Below are 15,811 nucleotides of genomic sequence, written 5' to 3'. Positions count from 1 at the left end.
AAATAATTTGCAGAGTAAGCTCCTTTGAGGAATTTGCCGAAGATTTCACTGCAGTGCTCTTAACCAGTTCAAACTCAGGGCTGCCGATTGAACAGATGAAAGCACAGGAGTCTTATTATCCACGCCGGGCAGTAGGAATTCCACAGACTGCTTCATTGAAGTGAAACCCTCCTCTAGCCTACAATGGATTTTCTAGGCGATGCCCCTTGATGAGTATGCAGGCTGGGATTCATGAGCTGTAAGCTCAAAACTGATGCAGTTTCAAAATTGAATGGAATACTGTTAAATGTCTACAGATGATGATTTGACTCAGAAGTTTTATTATGTGACTCAATAGTTCCTGAGTACAAAGGGCAGATTTAGTGGAAAGCTTGATTGATGCATCTGATTGCAGGTGTATGTACTCTAGAGGTTGTTAATCTGGAAGACACATGACCTTCGCTTTTTTGTCACAGTGTTATGTTTGAACATGACTGGATTCTAAGGCTTCTGTAGCATGGATATAACGTGCTTACAAAGAGGAAATTACATCATCCTTGAATTCTTCCATATTGTCAGAAAATACGATGACTCCAGGCAAGCCTATACGAAGAAATGTCAAAACTCTGAATCTTAGCAGCCAAGGTGGTATCCTCCTCAGTATTGTCCTCAGCCACTGAGGATACAGGTGAATCTTCATGAATTGTGTACAACATCTTGAAGAATAATTTTCTTTTTTTGTTTTTTTGTTTTTTGTTTTTTAAGAATCTATATGAGGAGTTGGGCATTGTACTTAAAAATGTTCCCAAGACCTAATGAAGAAAAGAGGTTAAGGACAATTTTTAAAATGACAAGGAATGTGACCCCCTCACTTAATATTGAATTTTCTACATCACAACAACAAAGTTGGGAGTTTGCAAGTTCAAGATGAGACTATAGTCTCAGTTTATCTTCACTTATTAAGCTAGAGGTTGGAGAATAGCCCACATGTGTTTTGTTTGGCCTGTGGAATGTTAAACACTTTTTTCCTTTAATTTAAATGCCTTTAACTGAACATGCATTCCTCTAGTTTACCACCACTCCCCATTTCTTACACCTGACTTCCCTTTAATCATTTATTTTACTTTTCTGACCCATTCAGCATTGAGTTTGTGACTCTGGTGTAAGCCTTCTTGATATGGCCAAAACATGAATTTGTTTTCAGGTTATTTGCATTGTCTCCCAATTATTACTGATTTTTTTTTTTCTCTGTGCTTTGAGTACGACACATTAGGATACCAACTGTCTGTGTCGCGCTTAATTAAAATTGTTTAGTAACTTCACAGTGTAAACAGTCACCATGGTGTGTGCTGTTACTGGTAAGCAGCCTGCCTTCTCTGGGTGATGTCTTTGGACAGGAAAGTGACCTTGACTGACACAGTATCTGTGCCATGCTCCCATATTATAAAAACTCTTAAATTCAGATTTCTAAATTGGGAAAAAGATGACATTGATACTATAAAATAACTAACTATGGTAATTTTTAGCAAGCATAAATGAGACATTAAAAGTTACTTTGCAGAATCTTCCAAAGAGTGTTGTTATTCCAAAACCGTAAGCCTCATAAGATAGATGTGTTCTTGAATGTGCTTCTAAAAGTAATTTTTGTGAATGCTTTTTAAAAAATCCTTATAAAATTAAAAATGTACTGATATGGAAAAACACACTTCAGTAATTGCAATTAGAAACTTAAACATTAAGAAAACTTTGAAATTACTTATTTATAGATGTATTTTGCTTACTAGTAAGGTGTAGGTCTGTCACATCAGAATGCCATGTCTTGGGAATTAAGTCTACATGGAAGAATGAAGTCCCTTATGTGTGTTCTCTTGCTCTTAAAATCAACTTTTGACACTATCCATTTAAAATTCTCTAAAATTGTGACTGAGTAAAGGGATTTGCCTATTGTGCTCTCTCTTAAATTGTTCTACATGTATTAACTTTGTAGCCTTTGTAAGCTTTTATTTAGAGATACAGATTTTTTGTACAGGTAGTTACCAGTTCCCCTAACAAGGTCTGTTTGTAGTTGTTTATTTTTCTGTTAGTGATGTGCACACCTCTGCAGCATTTTTTTTTTTTTTTTTTTTTATGGCAGGAGGAAAAAAATCACACCCAGACATTAATTTCACAAGACAGTTTACCTAGTTTCATTCATAATTTCTTTGGGATGCAAGTTGTACTGTTAAATTCTTTTTTTGTATAAAAAATAAATTTAAATTGATCTTTGTTTTAAAACTACTCATGTGGATATTATTAGTTCAGTTGCTTTTGAGATCACAGAGAAAGGATTTAGTAGATGAACAATATTGTTTTTGTGCTTATCAGTATGATCGCTGATGTTTATTATTAAATTTAATTCTAATCATAAACAAGGACAAAAAAATTTTGTTTAATGTTTAGCTGTTCAATTTATCTTAACTGTATGACAGATTATTTCTCATCTTACTTCATCACTACTTTTGTTTCCTGTGCCTAAGTTTGTGTGGGAGCTTAATATAATAATGGTTTTAGTGCCGAGTGGAGTACTAGGAACCCCAAATTTCATTTCTCTCCCTCACTGACTTACACTGTGATTCCAGAATTGGCATTTGTACTTCACTTCCCTTGCCTGGAGTGTTTGCTTATAGAAGCATACTTTGATCTCCCAGATGAGAAGTTCTGTACACCTTTTCATGATGCTTAGACATGTTAGTGAGCTCTGATTTTGTCCATGTTGTTTTAGTTTGAGATTACGGGAAATGATGAGACGTTCGTTGAGAGCTGCTGGTTTGGGTAGACATGAGGCTGGAGCTTCATCCAGTGACCACCAGGATCCAGTTTCACCCCCTATAGCTCCCCCTAGTTGGGTTCCTGACCCTCCTGCAATGGATCCTGGTAAGATCTGTTATTTAACTTTATTCAGTGGTTAACAAAAGACAAGATCATGATAGGAAAGAAACATAGCATTTTAATGAGATGTTTAGAAATTTAAAATATTTGAAAGTAGTATGATATTATAACTAATTTAGCTGTGACAGGTTGAAAGCGTTTATATTTTAAAAATTAAAATTTTAGAAACTCTTGTCAGATCCTCCTCTTTTGCTGAAAATTCGCTTCTATACTGGTAAGAAACTGGATAATCTCTTTAATAGTAATATATCCGGATAAGTCAATAATTTGCCTAGTGGATTCCTTCTCTTATAGTTTAAGAAAGAAGTTCCACTTAAACTTCTGTCCAATTTTACCTTTGGCTTGCAGAGAAAAGCCTTAAGGCCAGTTAAGAGAACATGTTAGGGATATGTTGCATATAATGATATGCATCCTGCTGTTCTGTTTACTGAAAGATGGTGACATTGATTTTATCCTGGCCCCCGCTGTGGGATCTCTTACCACAGCAGCAACTGGCACTGGTCAAGGACCAAGCACCTCCACGATTCCAGGTAAGAATCTGTACTCTTTTGTCTGCCTAGGCATTTGGAAGAAAAGGGACACACTTTTGATATAGGGTTTTTCAGGCTCACTCTTAATCTCAAAGAGACTTCTTTGTTCGGAGAGCATCCAATACTCTGAGTTATCTCCCATATGTCAATGAAAATGTGTGGTGTTATTGTACATACATTTAGAAATCAGATGGGGATTTGTATAATGTGTCAATAAGTTTAAATTCTTTGTACCAAGGTTAATTTATTTATTACTAATAAAAGAATATTGCCCTGGCTTCTTATATGCCTGATATCTTATTCTATAATATTCTTTTGTTGTATCTTATCTACTCTTGTTTTGTGCCAAATGTATCTGTTTCATTACAGGTCCTTCCACAGAGCCATCTGTAGTAGAATCTAAGGATCGAAAGGCGAATGCTCATTTTATATTAAAACTGTTATGTGACAGTGTGGTTCTGCAGCCATATCTACGAGAACTTCTCTCTGCCAAGTAAGAGGATTCATTATACTTTTCATATGAAGATGTAGCTTAGCTTAGCTTTTGCTGTTAAAGTTAATCTTCTTGCAGTATATGAACAGCAAGTATCTTAGGTGAATTTGAAACAGTTTATCAGAATCAGCATGATCTTCACTTTGCTACTGAGCCTTCCTCAGTGAAAGAGACTCTCAGCCTGTAATCCACGCCTTGGGAGGCTGGGGGGAGTGGAATGCCTGAGCCCGTGGGTTCGAGACCCACCTGAGCAACTCGGTGAGACCTCACTACAATAAATCAAAATATTAGCCGGGAAGGCTGAGGCGGAAGGATCGCTGGAGCCCAGCAGGTCGAGGCTGAGGTGGCCGGGAGCGGCCACTATACTCCAGTCTGGGCGACAGAGTGAGACTTCAACTCAAAAAAAAAAAAAAAAGAAAAAAAGAAAGAGACCATCTCCATATTATATATCCTAAATGAATATAAACCAGCTTTTATGTTAGTTTTGATCAGAGTATGTAGTTAGATAATAAAAAGATCACAGAATAGTCATTTTGTTACTAAAATAAAATGTAGGTTTGTTTCATCACAGACATTTATTTTAAGTCAGAAAGGAAAATAAGTAATATAATTATAAGTAATAATTAATTTTTATGTACACTGTTTTTCATTTTAGGGATGCAAGAGGGATGACCCCATTTATGTCAGCTGTAAGTGGCCGAGCGTACCCTGCTGCAATTACCATCTTAGAAACAGCTCAGAAAATTGCAAAAGGTAATTTATTTTGGGTTCTAAATGTTTGAATAGAATCTTCTGTAAACATAATATAAAATTATGTAAATGTCAATTATATGATTGGAAACGATCAAGATAATCCTTGTGTGAGTATGTAAAATTAATATGCTTATACTTTTCTCAAGTATACTGTATCTTCAAACTTTCCGTCAAAAAACAGCTGGTATATATATATATTTTTTTGTTGTTGTTCTGTTATTCTTGCCAAGGAGAAATTTCTTGATTTTAAAAAAACATATTCTGCTGGGCTCGGTGGCTCAGCCTGTAATCCCGCACCTTTGGGAGGCTGAGGTGAGTGGATTGCCTGAGCCCGCGGGTTCGAGACCCGCCTGGGCAGCAAGACCTCATCTCTACAATAAATCAAAAAATCAGCTGGGCGTGGTAGCGCATGCCTGTAATTCCGGCTACTCAGAAGTCTGAGGTGGAAGGATCGCCGGAGCCCAGCAGGTTGAGGCTGCGGTGGCCGGGAGTGGCCACTGCACTCCAGTCTGGGCGACAGAGTGAGACTCCAACTCAAAAAACCCCCAAAAAGCAACAAAAAAAACATATTCCAACTTGGGTGTGGTAGCTCACACCTGTAATCCCAGCACTTTGGGAGGACGAGGTGAGAGGCTTGCTTGAGCCCAGGGGTTAGAAATTAACCTGGGCAACTTGGCGAAACCACTTCTCTACGAAAGTTTTTTTTTTTTTTTTTGAGTGGGAGTCTCACTCTGTCACCCAGACTGGAGTGCAGTGGCCGCTGAAAATTTTTTAAAAATGAGCTGAGCATGGTAGCACGTACCTGTGAATCCAGCTACTTGGAAGGCTGAGGTGTAAAGATCACCTGAGCTTAAGAGGTCAAGGCTGTGGTAGACATGATTGTGCCATTGCACTCCAGCCTGGGTTACAAAGTGAGACTCTGACTCAAAAAAAATTCCATAATGAATAGTGTAGAACCCGCCAGTGCTTAATTGGTGTTAGTGATAAAATTTTGTAGAAGTAATAGGCAGATGTCTTATTGTCATTACTTCCAACTTGGAATTTCTGCTTAATAGAAAGCATTAAGGACTGTCAATTCCTGCCATCCAGTGTTTAAAGGATTCAAGTAGTTACCTTTTTATAACACTGGTGATAAGTAATTTATGAGATGATCTTTGATAACTTGCTAAATAGAGCTAGGACTTGAGTCTTAACTGCCTGACATAGAACTGAGGATCCAGATGGCTGGTGTGTAGTGTATTTGTATTGTGATCACATGTGGTTATGATGCAGTTTTGCTTTGGTTTCCTTTGTTCCGAATTGGTTGAATTTCTTTGCATACTGACACTGTGTATTAGCTTTTGAAATTATTGTACAGGGCAGGTGCGCTGACTCATGCCTATAATCCCAGCACTTTGGGAGGTGGAGTTGGGAAGATTGAGCCCAGGGGTTCCAGATCAGTCAAGACCTTGTCTCCACATTTAAAAAAAAAAAATTTTTTTTGTTTTTTAAATTTAAAGTAAAAAAATGTTTATATATGTATATCTAAAATTAGTATATAGTTTCTGATTTATACATGCATATATGCTGAGGAATTCCGTTTGAAGAACATACTAGATGGCAATTAAATCCTTTCCTGATAGATGAATTACTATTTTTAAACTCCTTTTAGCTGAAGTATCCTCAAGTGAGAAAGAGGAAGATGTATTTATGGGAATGGTTTGCCCATCAGGTACCAACCCTGATGACTCTCCTTTATATGTCTTATGTTGTAATGACACCTGCAGTTTTACGTGGACTGGAGCAGAGCACATTAATCAGGTAAGTTGCCTTACATTTCCCTGTATTTGTGCTCTCTTTGTGTTTTCTTTTTTCCCCCATTACGATCATCACTAGATGTATAGTTTTCAACTTTGGAATTGTTAAGTTTACTACTTCTTTCTACTCTGAGTTATAAAATCCTTTAAAGATAATTAATTTTGATTTAATCCATAAACAAATGATGCAAAAGAGCTGATTGCTAAGTTAAATGTGGCATATCATGAAAATTATAAATCTTGTTAGTATAATTTCATCCATAAATCTTGATATATGCTTTATAACTGTAATGCCCTTTTGGGGGTGATATAAATTTTTTTGTCCACTGGTAATATTTCAATTTGTATACTGTTGTAAGGTACATATTTGTTGTTCCCTTTCATAACTCTTTGTTTTCCAGAGCACATGAATTTTTTTGTTTTCTTGAGTTTGAATTGTTTTGGAAAATATCAGAAGTAATTGTTATGGTAAGGTATATGTATACTTACAATTAATTTTTTTAAAGCATACTCTTAATTTTAGGATATTTTTGAGTGTCGGACTTGTGGCTTGCTGGAGTCACTTTGCTGTTGTACAGAATGTGCAAGGGTTTGTCATAAAGGTCATGACTGCAAGTGAGTACAGTTCTAGTTTTTCTTTAATTTTATGAACTGTGTAGATTTATATTGGTGCGTATTGCTTAGTAATTTATTCTAAGACATTTTAATTCTTGCATAATTTATAAAGCATGAGGGCTGTTTCCCTTGTTAAATCGGTTTATGTATATAAATATGGTTCTTGGTGTAAAATGTGCTGTGAATTGTTTGTTTTTGCTAGTTCTAATGTAGCAAAAACAGAATAATAAAATTAGAATAATATGCTAAGGAATATGTAATTGTACTTTGTGACTAGCATCATAGTAGCCTTTTGAGAACTATGTCTACAGCGTATTTTTGTCCACATGATGCAGCCAGGGGCTCATACCCTCCTGTAGTAGTAGGGTCTTCTAGGAGAAAACTGCCATAGGCATTAAACAAATCATGGTGAATGTTTGGACTGAGCCTTGTTTACTTCAACTAAATGCATTAAATCATTCATTCAGCAATACAGTTACCACAGCAATTAGTTTCCACAGACATAAAAGCAGTAAAATAACCTAGCACTAACATCTGCAGTGCCCCCGGATTATTGATAGGGCATTAGCTGTAAGTGGCTACAGATGTTATAATTGATAAATTTGGATTATAAAAACCATTTATTGTACCTTAAAATAAGTAATTGAGAAAAGTGAAAAATTCAGTAGATATTGCATTGCTAATTTATATTTTTTGTTAAAAGAATGGTGGCTAATCTTTTTGTGTTTCTTGTTTTAAGCATTTAAAAGCACGATAATCAATTGATTGCTTACTCTGTATTCACTGTGCTAGATGCTGTGGTGGTGGTGAATAAGGTAGTCCCTGTCCTGACATTGTTCACAATATTGTCAGAGGACACAAAGGAAAATACCTGCCCATTAAAGGTTTTAGGGCTTATTCAGTGCATGTAAGAGGACCACTTGAACTGGTTTGAGGCTGTGGGGAATTGACTGTAGTTACCTCTGGGATGTCTTCCCTGAGTCATTGTAGAACCTCTTTTCAAAGGAATTTTGTGTTGCTTTAAAGACTTCATGCCACCAAATATTCCTTTTTATTATATGAGCTTTAATAGTTACACTTCACATTTAAAAACTAGCAAGGCTTCCTTCTGGCTTCAGTGAATTCTGCCTATAATGTCAATGTAGACCTTTGTATGCTTTAAAAGTTTCAGCTTTTATACTTATGTATGAATTTTTATAGACTCAAACGGACATCACCAACAGCCTATTGTGATTGCTGGGAGAAATGTAAATGTAAAACCCTAATTGCTGGACAGAAATCTGCTCGTCTTGATCTACTCTATCGCCTGCTCACTGCTACTAATCTGGTTACTTTGCCAAACAGCAGGCAAGTCGGGTTTTTAAGACTTAAAACTTGTTAAATTGAAAGAACACAGTACATTTGAGTGGCTTCCTCTCTCCCATCATCACAGCAACATTCTGTTTTGCAGGGGAGAGCACCTCTTACTGTTCTTAGTGCAGACTGTCGCAAGACAAACGGTGGAGCATTGCCAGTACAGGCCCCCTCGAATTAGGGAGGATCGCAACCGGAAAACAGCCAGTCCTGAAGGTGAGTAAGTTTGACATTTATGACATTTAAGAAACACAGTATGTTTTGCTGTCTTTCCCACCATATCTTTTTCATTTTAGATTCAGATATGCCTGATCATGATTTAGAGCCTCCAAGATTTGCCCAGCTTGCTCTGGAGCGTGTTCTACAGGACTGGAATGCCTTGAAATCTATGATTATGTTTGGGTCACAGGAGAATAAAGACCCGTATGTACTCATTAAGACATTTTTAGATTTATGCATTTCCCGTGTTAGTATAAGCTTTTTACAGTGCATTGTGTCTTTCTTTTTCCCTCAAGTCTTAGTGCCAGCAGTAGGATAGGCCACCTTTTGCCAGAAGAGCAAGTATACCTCAATCAGCAAAGCGGCACAATTCGACTGGACTGTTTCACTCATTGCCTTATAGTCAAGTGTACAGCAGACATTTTGGTAAGTTCTTTTAATATTAATAATAAGTACATGAAAAATATGTTTTTCAAGTACTTTTTTTTGACTATGAAATTAGAAAAGAATTTGAACCTTAAGATTCAATGCTGGTAAAGTTATGGGGGAAAGAATACCTTTAGACTCTGGGGTGATATTGCATTGTTTCTCTTTTGGAAAACAACTTGACTGTGTCAAGTGCTATAAAAATATCAGTACCCTCAGAACCTTTCCTAAAAAAATAATTTACAATGTGAGAAAGAGAAAATTATATTAGATAATAATGTAAAATTAAGAAACAAATGCTTTATCAGCCCAATAATGGTGAACTATTGAATCAAATTACAGACAGACTACTTACTAAAATGTAATACAGCAATTTCAAAATAAAAGTTATTATAAGGAATATTTTAGAAGGAAAAATAGACCATTAAGTTGGGCATACTTTATGATTGATATGTATAAATGGTTTACTGAGGGAAATGGCATTATAAATTTATTCACATAGATATTTGAATCTGCCTCACTGTTTTGGTAAATACTCAATGATTCTTCTTCTGATTCAGTATACTTGGTCTTGCTATTCTAAAAATTAATGGATACACATGGGGAAACAATAAAAATTGATGCATTTGAGACCTAACATATGTCAAGCACAGTGGTAGGTATATTGCATAAACTAATCATTGACCTCGTAAATGTTTTGGTTAGATTTATTTTGAGATTTTGATAATGAAATGTTAATGTTAAAAAAGTGTTAGAACTTTTTACTTTATAAATTTCTGAACATCTTATGAAGTATATTAATATTAATAGAGTGATTATAATGTTTTTTTAAAGCTTTTAGATACTCTACTAGGTACACTAGTGAAAGAACTTCAAAACAAATATACACCTGGACGTAGGGAAGAAGCCATCGCTGTGACAATGAGGTTTCTACGTTCAGTGGCAAGAGTTTTTGTCATTCTTAGCGTGGAAATGGCTTCATCCAAAAAGAAAAAGTAAGGCATCTTTTTGCTTTTGACTTTGATGTCATTTTTCACACATTTTTGTCATAGTGATACTATTATGTGTTTTAAAAAGATTCATAAAGAATTGCTAAATTTTCCTTTTTGACCTAGTAACTTTATTCCACAACCAATTGGAAAATGCAAGCGTGTATTCCAAGCATTGCTACCTTACGCTGTAGAAGAATTGTGCAATGTAGCAGAGTCGCTGATTGTTCCTGTCAGAATGGGGATTGCTCGCCCAACTGCACCATTTACTCTGGCTAGTACTAGCATAGATGCCATGCAAGGCAGTGAAGAATTATTTTCAGTGGAACCGCTGCCACCACGACCATCATCTGATCAGTCTAGCAGGTAAATTTCTACCTGGTAACAGATTCTGATTTATTCTTTCTGTGGAAACATTAACTTTCTGTGTTTCCAGGGGCTTAGGCTGGGAGGCAAAAACTTATTATATAATGTAAATAACAACCAGAATACTATAATTTTAAAATATTTTTGTCTGGGTGTGGTGGCTCATACCTGTAATCCCAGCACTTTGGGAGGCTGAGGTGAGAGGATTACCTGAGCCCAGGGGTTCAAGACCAGCCTGGGCAACTCAGTGAGACCGCATCTCTACAATAAATAAAAAAATTCACCAGGCATGATGGCGTGCACCTGTAGTTCCAGCTACTTGAAAGGCTAAGGTGGAAGGATTGCCTGAGCCTGGCAGATCAAGGCTGCAGTAGCTGTGAGCTTGCTTGTCCCTGCACTCCAGACTGGGCAACAGAGTGAGACTCTGACCAAAAAAAAAAAAAAAAATTAGCAAGATGTGGTGGTGTTCAGCTGTAGTTACAGCTATTTGGAAGACTGAGGCAGAAGGATCGCCTAAGCCCAGAAAGTTGAGGCTGCATCAGCCATGATCGTGGGACTACACTTCAGTCTGAGCAACAGAGTTAGACTCTGACTCAAAAAATAAATAAAATATTTTCTACAACAACTGTATTATCACAGATGGAACTTAAACAACTTCATAAGATTGTTTATTCTTAAATCTCATTTATCTTTTTTATTTGTTGCATAGTTTACATAATCAGATTGAAAGCTTGTTCTGTCTGAATGATTAAAGACTAAAACTTTCTGATGTCCTTTGCTTCTAAACTTTAATATGCTGAAAACCACTTGGATCTTATTATAATACAGTACTCATACTTGAGGTCTAGGCATGGGGCCTGAGACTTTATTTCTTTAAGAACTCAGGTGATGCCCATGCTGCCGGTTTAGGGGCCATGTTTTTGAGTAGTAGTGGTCTGGAGATCTTTGGCAAATGTTTATTGTATTTAGTTATCTCAAGTCTGATTCTGTTACTTTGTGTAAGGATGTTTTAATAAGGATCTTTAGGACCTACAGACCATTCTTCTCCTTTCTGGAAAACATCTCTGTTAATAAGGATGATCTGCTTTAGTATTTTGTTGCGTTCCCAAGACTTCATGCCTGGGTTTCATCTCAGTTGGTGTTGATTGTTTGCTCTCAACTATTCTTATTATTCCTTATGCTAGTACACGTGCCCCAGGTTTTTCTGACAAAGCTCTCCCATAGTACTCTTGACAATTCTATATCTTCAGGATTTGCTGAAAATTGTTGTAAGTCAAGCTATATATCTTCAGAATTGGGGTGGTCACCTCTGCTTGGTTATGAAGTGGTTCTGCAGGGGGGATCTGCTTGGATTCCATGTGATGTTTCTGATCCTCTGTGAGGAGCTGAGCAACTACTCAAGTAGTATTACCTTGTGAATTCTTAGTATCCTTTAGTTGATTTTGTTCCAGAACATAAAAAATTGATACCTTCTGATCTCATCTCTAAACACTGTTGAAGAGCCTATTCCTACGAAGTTTTAAGATTTTGTGCCATCTTGTCCCACCTCCTAGTCTCATTATTAAAGTATTAAGCTCTCCTCTTCACTCTGTTCCCCTTGATTGATTCTTAGACCACGTTCCTTTTAAGTCTTCCTAGAAGATCTGATATTAATCCTTATTAAAACATCTTTATATAAAGTAACAGAATCAGACTCGAGATAACTAAATAAAATACACATTTGCCAAAGATCTCTAGACCACTACTACTCAAAAACATGACCCTGAAACCAGCAGCATCACCTGAGATCTTATAATTACAACTAGAAGAGATAGTGCGAATGTTTTCTACAGCTGTTGACATAATATAGAAGTTCTTTATTATTATACAGTCCAGTCCAGTCATTCTTACCGATAAGTATGTATTTTGACCAGTCTTCTAAGTATGTCGTAAAAAGCACAGGCTTAACCATTCTCTGGAGTTTCCCTTGTTTTGGATGGTGGGTGATATATACCACCTACATTGAGTGGGAAGTCTTATGGGCAGTAGTTTTGCTTTTCCTGTTGCTTCCCTTCATCTGTTCAAAACTCTGTTTCTAATCCATCTTCCTATCGTAAAACAGTAATTGATAGTTGGTGAAATTTTAGTGTGCACTAGGTAGGAATTTTCCTAAGACCATTACAGATGCATTACCTGGTTTTTTTTTTGTTGTTGTTGTTTTTTTTTTTTTTTTTTTGAGTTGGTGTCTCACTCCGTCACCCAGACTGGAGTGCAGTGACACACTCCCAGTCACCACAGCCTCAACCTGCTGGACTCCAGCTATCCTTCTGCCTCAGCCTTCAATTAGCCGGAACTACAGGCGTGCGCTACCACACCCGGCTAATTTTTTATTTATTGTAGAGACGAGGTCTTGCGAGGTTGCCCAGGCAGGTCTCGGACCCACGAGCTTAGGCAGTCCACTTGCTTCAGCGTCCCAAAGTGCTAGGATTACAGGCTGAGCCATGGAGCCTGACAACATTACCTGTTTTAATCTTCCCAATAACTTACAGGTAACCACGATCATTCTGATTTTTAAAATGAGAAAACTAAGGCTCAGAGAAGTTAGGTAGCTTCTCCAACTTATGCCACTAATTGAAGTTTAGAGACTGGACTCCGGTCTTGGCAGATACTTCCTTTTTTTATACTCCAGCTTGGTACTTGATATGTTGAACCACTGGGTTAACCAACACATGAGACCCATCCTACCTCATACTGCAGACTGCATCCTAAACTCTCTAAAGTACAGTTAGATGTTCTCAGAAGAGACCCTTTTCCTTCGCCTGTCTAGCCGAAAGGCAAGCCTTTTGAGAGTGGTGTTTCTTTCGTCACTCCTTAATGGTGTTGCCCTTTGAAGATTTATATTTAGCTTTATATAAACAAGGGACACAGAGATTCTTCTGAAAGCTTCTTATCCTGCTTAGATGCCAGACTGTTACCTGTGAAATCTGTGACTCCTTTAAAGCCTTTAGCCCAAGAAACATCAGCAGATGTCTTAGGCTAGATGGTGGCACTGTTTCTCTCAAAGCTCATACAGTATGATTATTTCTCTTTATCACCAGCATAGCTAGCCTTTTTTGGTTAAATATTGCATCTAACATATATGGGTGTACCAAAGCAACAGTTGTTTCTCTGAACAATTAGTTTGCCAAATTGCTGGGAATAGAAGTTCCCAAAACAGAAGTTTTTTAACTTTTAGACTAAGTTTTAGAATATAGTACTTCATTGTAACAGTAAGTCTGCTAGAAAAAAAATTAGAAACTCCATTTCTAAATAAAGAGTTACACAGGTTGAGTATCTCTAACCTGAACATCTGAAATGCTCCAAAACCTGAAGCTTTTTGAGCACTGACATGATGCTCAAAGGAAATGCTCATTGGAGTATTTTGGATTTCTGATTGGCGATGCTCACTGATAAGTATATGTAATGCAGATACTTCAAAATACAAAAAAAAAAAAAAAGAAATCCAAGATGTGAAACACTTCTTATCCCAAGAATTTCAGGTAAGGGATATTCAACCTGCAATACGTTTTGTGTATTGGCAGTATTACACATACTAAGCACATAACTACTATGTGGGGGACTGTAGTTTCTGGGGAGGTTTGTTCCAGGTGTTTGTTTTTAAAGTGTTAAGCATCATTTTGAGACTACATGTCTGTATTTGAAGGCACAATGTCTTTCTTGACTCTAGGGGTATAATTGGTTTGATTCTCATTTCTCAGAGGAATGCGGTGAAAAAAGAACCTAACAGTGCAGTCATCCTTATTATCCTTAAAGGTCTTTTCACTTCAGCATCTTTTAGCCCCTGTTCCTTATTCTGTAAATAAGGGATCATAGGTTGCAGTTTATTTTATAACTCTCTTACCTTTTATAATTGAGTTAACTGTTCTTTCTTAGTTGTTTCCAAATCAGGTTTTTAGGGGAGTGAAACTTTTGCCCCCCACCCTCACCTTTGGTTATGATTCTGTTTTAAAATCATACTTTTGCCGGGCTCGGTGGGTCAGCCTGTAATCCCAACGCTTTGGGAGGCTGAGGTGAGTGGATTGTCTGAGCCCGTGGGTTCGAGACCCTCCTGGGCAACTTGGTGAGACCTCATCTCTACAATAAATAAAAAATTAGTCGGGCATGGTAGCGCACGTCTATAGTTCCAGCTACTTGAAAGGCTGAGGCGGAAGGATTGCCGGAGTCCATCAGGTCGAGGCTGCGGTGGCCGCGAGCGGCCGCTGCACCCCAGTCTGAGTGACAGAGTGAGACTCCAACTCAAAAATAAATAAATAAATAAAATCATACTTTTGAATTGATATTTTCCCCCATACATATCAGTAAGTAAGTGGTTAATAAACCCATGCAAAATAGAAACCATGTCAGGTCTCCCAAAATACTTTGCTTGTAATAACCACACTATCTCTTATTGGATGAACAGTGCTGTCACATCCTTTCAAAGGTGAGAGTTGCTGGTGGGAGAGGAAAAATCTTCCTGTAGAGTTTTTCAGTGGGAGGGACTCATACAGATAAGTGTGTCAACACAAATTTGAGATGTCTGATGTGCTAAGAAGTAAAAGTAAATTCTGAGGTTTATATTTTATATTGATTATTTTTGGTTTCCAAGAATTCTCAGGTCTGTTTTAAAATGGCAGTCTAGCAAGTATGTCACATGTAATAGATGAGTTAAATGCTTATACTGAAAAGCATAAACCTCTCTGCCTGCATACCTGACATGTGGCAGCAGGACACTCATAGCCTACTGATTCCTTACAGCTCCAGTCAATCTCAGTCGTCCTACATCATCAGGAACCCACAGCAGAGGCGCATCAGCCAGTCGCAGCCTGTTCGAGGCAGAGATGAAGAACAGGATGATATTGTTTCAGCGGATGTAGAAGAGGTGGTTTTAATTGTTTTAACTGTGGTAGATGAAAAACTTTTATTTGGTGGGAATGGGAAAATATTCATAAGAGTTTAATATTAATGGTAACTCAAGATTACTATATGCATTTACACCTAGCCTTTAGACTTTTGTTATATGTTCTCATTTTTAATAATTCTTGATTTATTAGATATTAGGAAATTGGATACATAAACTTGTTTTTACCCAAAGCGTTAAGAGTAAAGATATTCAGGCCGTACGCAGTGGCTCAAGCCTGTTATCCCAGCACTTTGGGAGGTAGAGGCAAGAGGATTGCCCGAACTCAGAGGTTCGAGACCAGCCTGAGCAACATGTTGAGACCTCATCTCTACAATTAATAAAATAATTAGCCAGGCATGGTGGCACATGCCTGTGATTCCAGCTACTTGGAAGGCTGAGGTGGAAGGATCACCTGAACCCAGTAGGTCAAGGCTGCAGTGTCCATG

The 15,811-nt window shown here is 37.3% G+C and overlaps 1 protein-coding gene across 1 annotated transcript in view; it reads left to right on the top strand.

Annotated features, from left to right (window-relative positions):
- Positions 1-15,811, top strand: part of UBR5 (ubiquitin protein ligase E3 component n-recognin 5) — a 104,832-nt gene that overhangs the window by 55,862 nt on the left and 33,159 nt on the right. The window contains exons 22-34 of the mRNA XM_021711997.1: positions 2,741-2,892; positions 3,342-3,437; positions 3,807-3,930; positions 4,586-4,683; positions 6,335-6,483; positions 7,003-7,094; positions 8,295-8,441; positions 8,545-8,663; positions 8,744-8,870; positions 8,963-9,092; positions 9,927-10,087; positions 10,208-10,447; positions 15,221-15,344. Coding sequence (XP_021567672.1) covers positions 2,741-2,892; positions 3,342-3,437; positions 3,807-3,930; positions 4,586-4,683; positions 6,335-6,483; positions 7,003-7,094; positions 8,295-8,441; positions 8,545-8,663; positions 8,744-8,870; positions 8,963-9,092; positions 9,927-10,087; positions 10,208-10,447; positions 15,221-15,344 — 1,759 coding nt within the window. The remainder of the gene's footprint in view (positions 1-2,740; positions 2,893-3,341; positions 3,438-3,806; positions 3,931-4,585; positions 4,684-6,334; positions 6,484-7,002; positions 7,095-8,294; positions 8,442-8,544; positions 8,664-8,743; positions 8,871-8,962; positions 9,093-9,926; positions 10,088-10,207; positions 10,448-15,220; positions 15,345-15,811) is intronic.

Source organism: Carlito syrichta, unplaced genomic scaffold (genome assembly GCF_000164805.1).
Source record: "Carlito syrichta isolate Samal-C Ts95f unplaced genomic scaffold, Tarsius_syrichta-2.0.1 Scaffold302992, whole genome shotgun sequence".
Classification (NCBI taxonomy): Eukaryota; Metazoa; Chordata; class Mammalia; order Primates; family Tarsiidae; genus Carlito; species Carlito syrichta.
The sequence above is the reverse complement of the archived record's forward strand: the minus strand, read 5'-3'. Positions and strand labels throughout refer to the sequence as shown.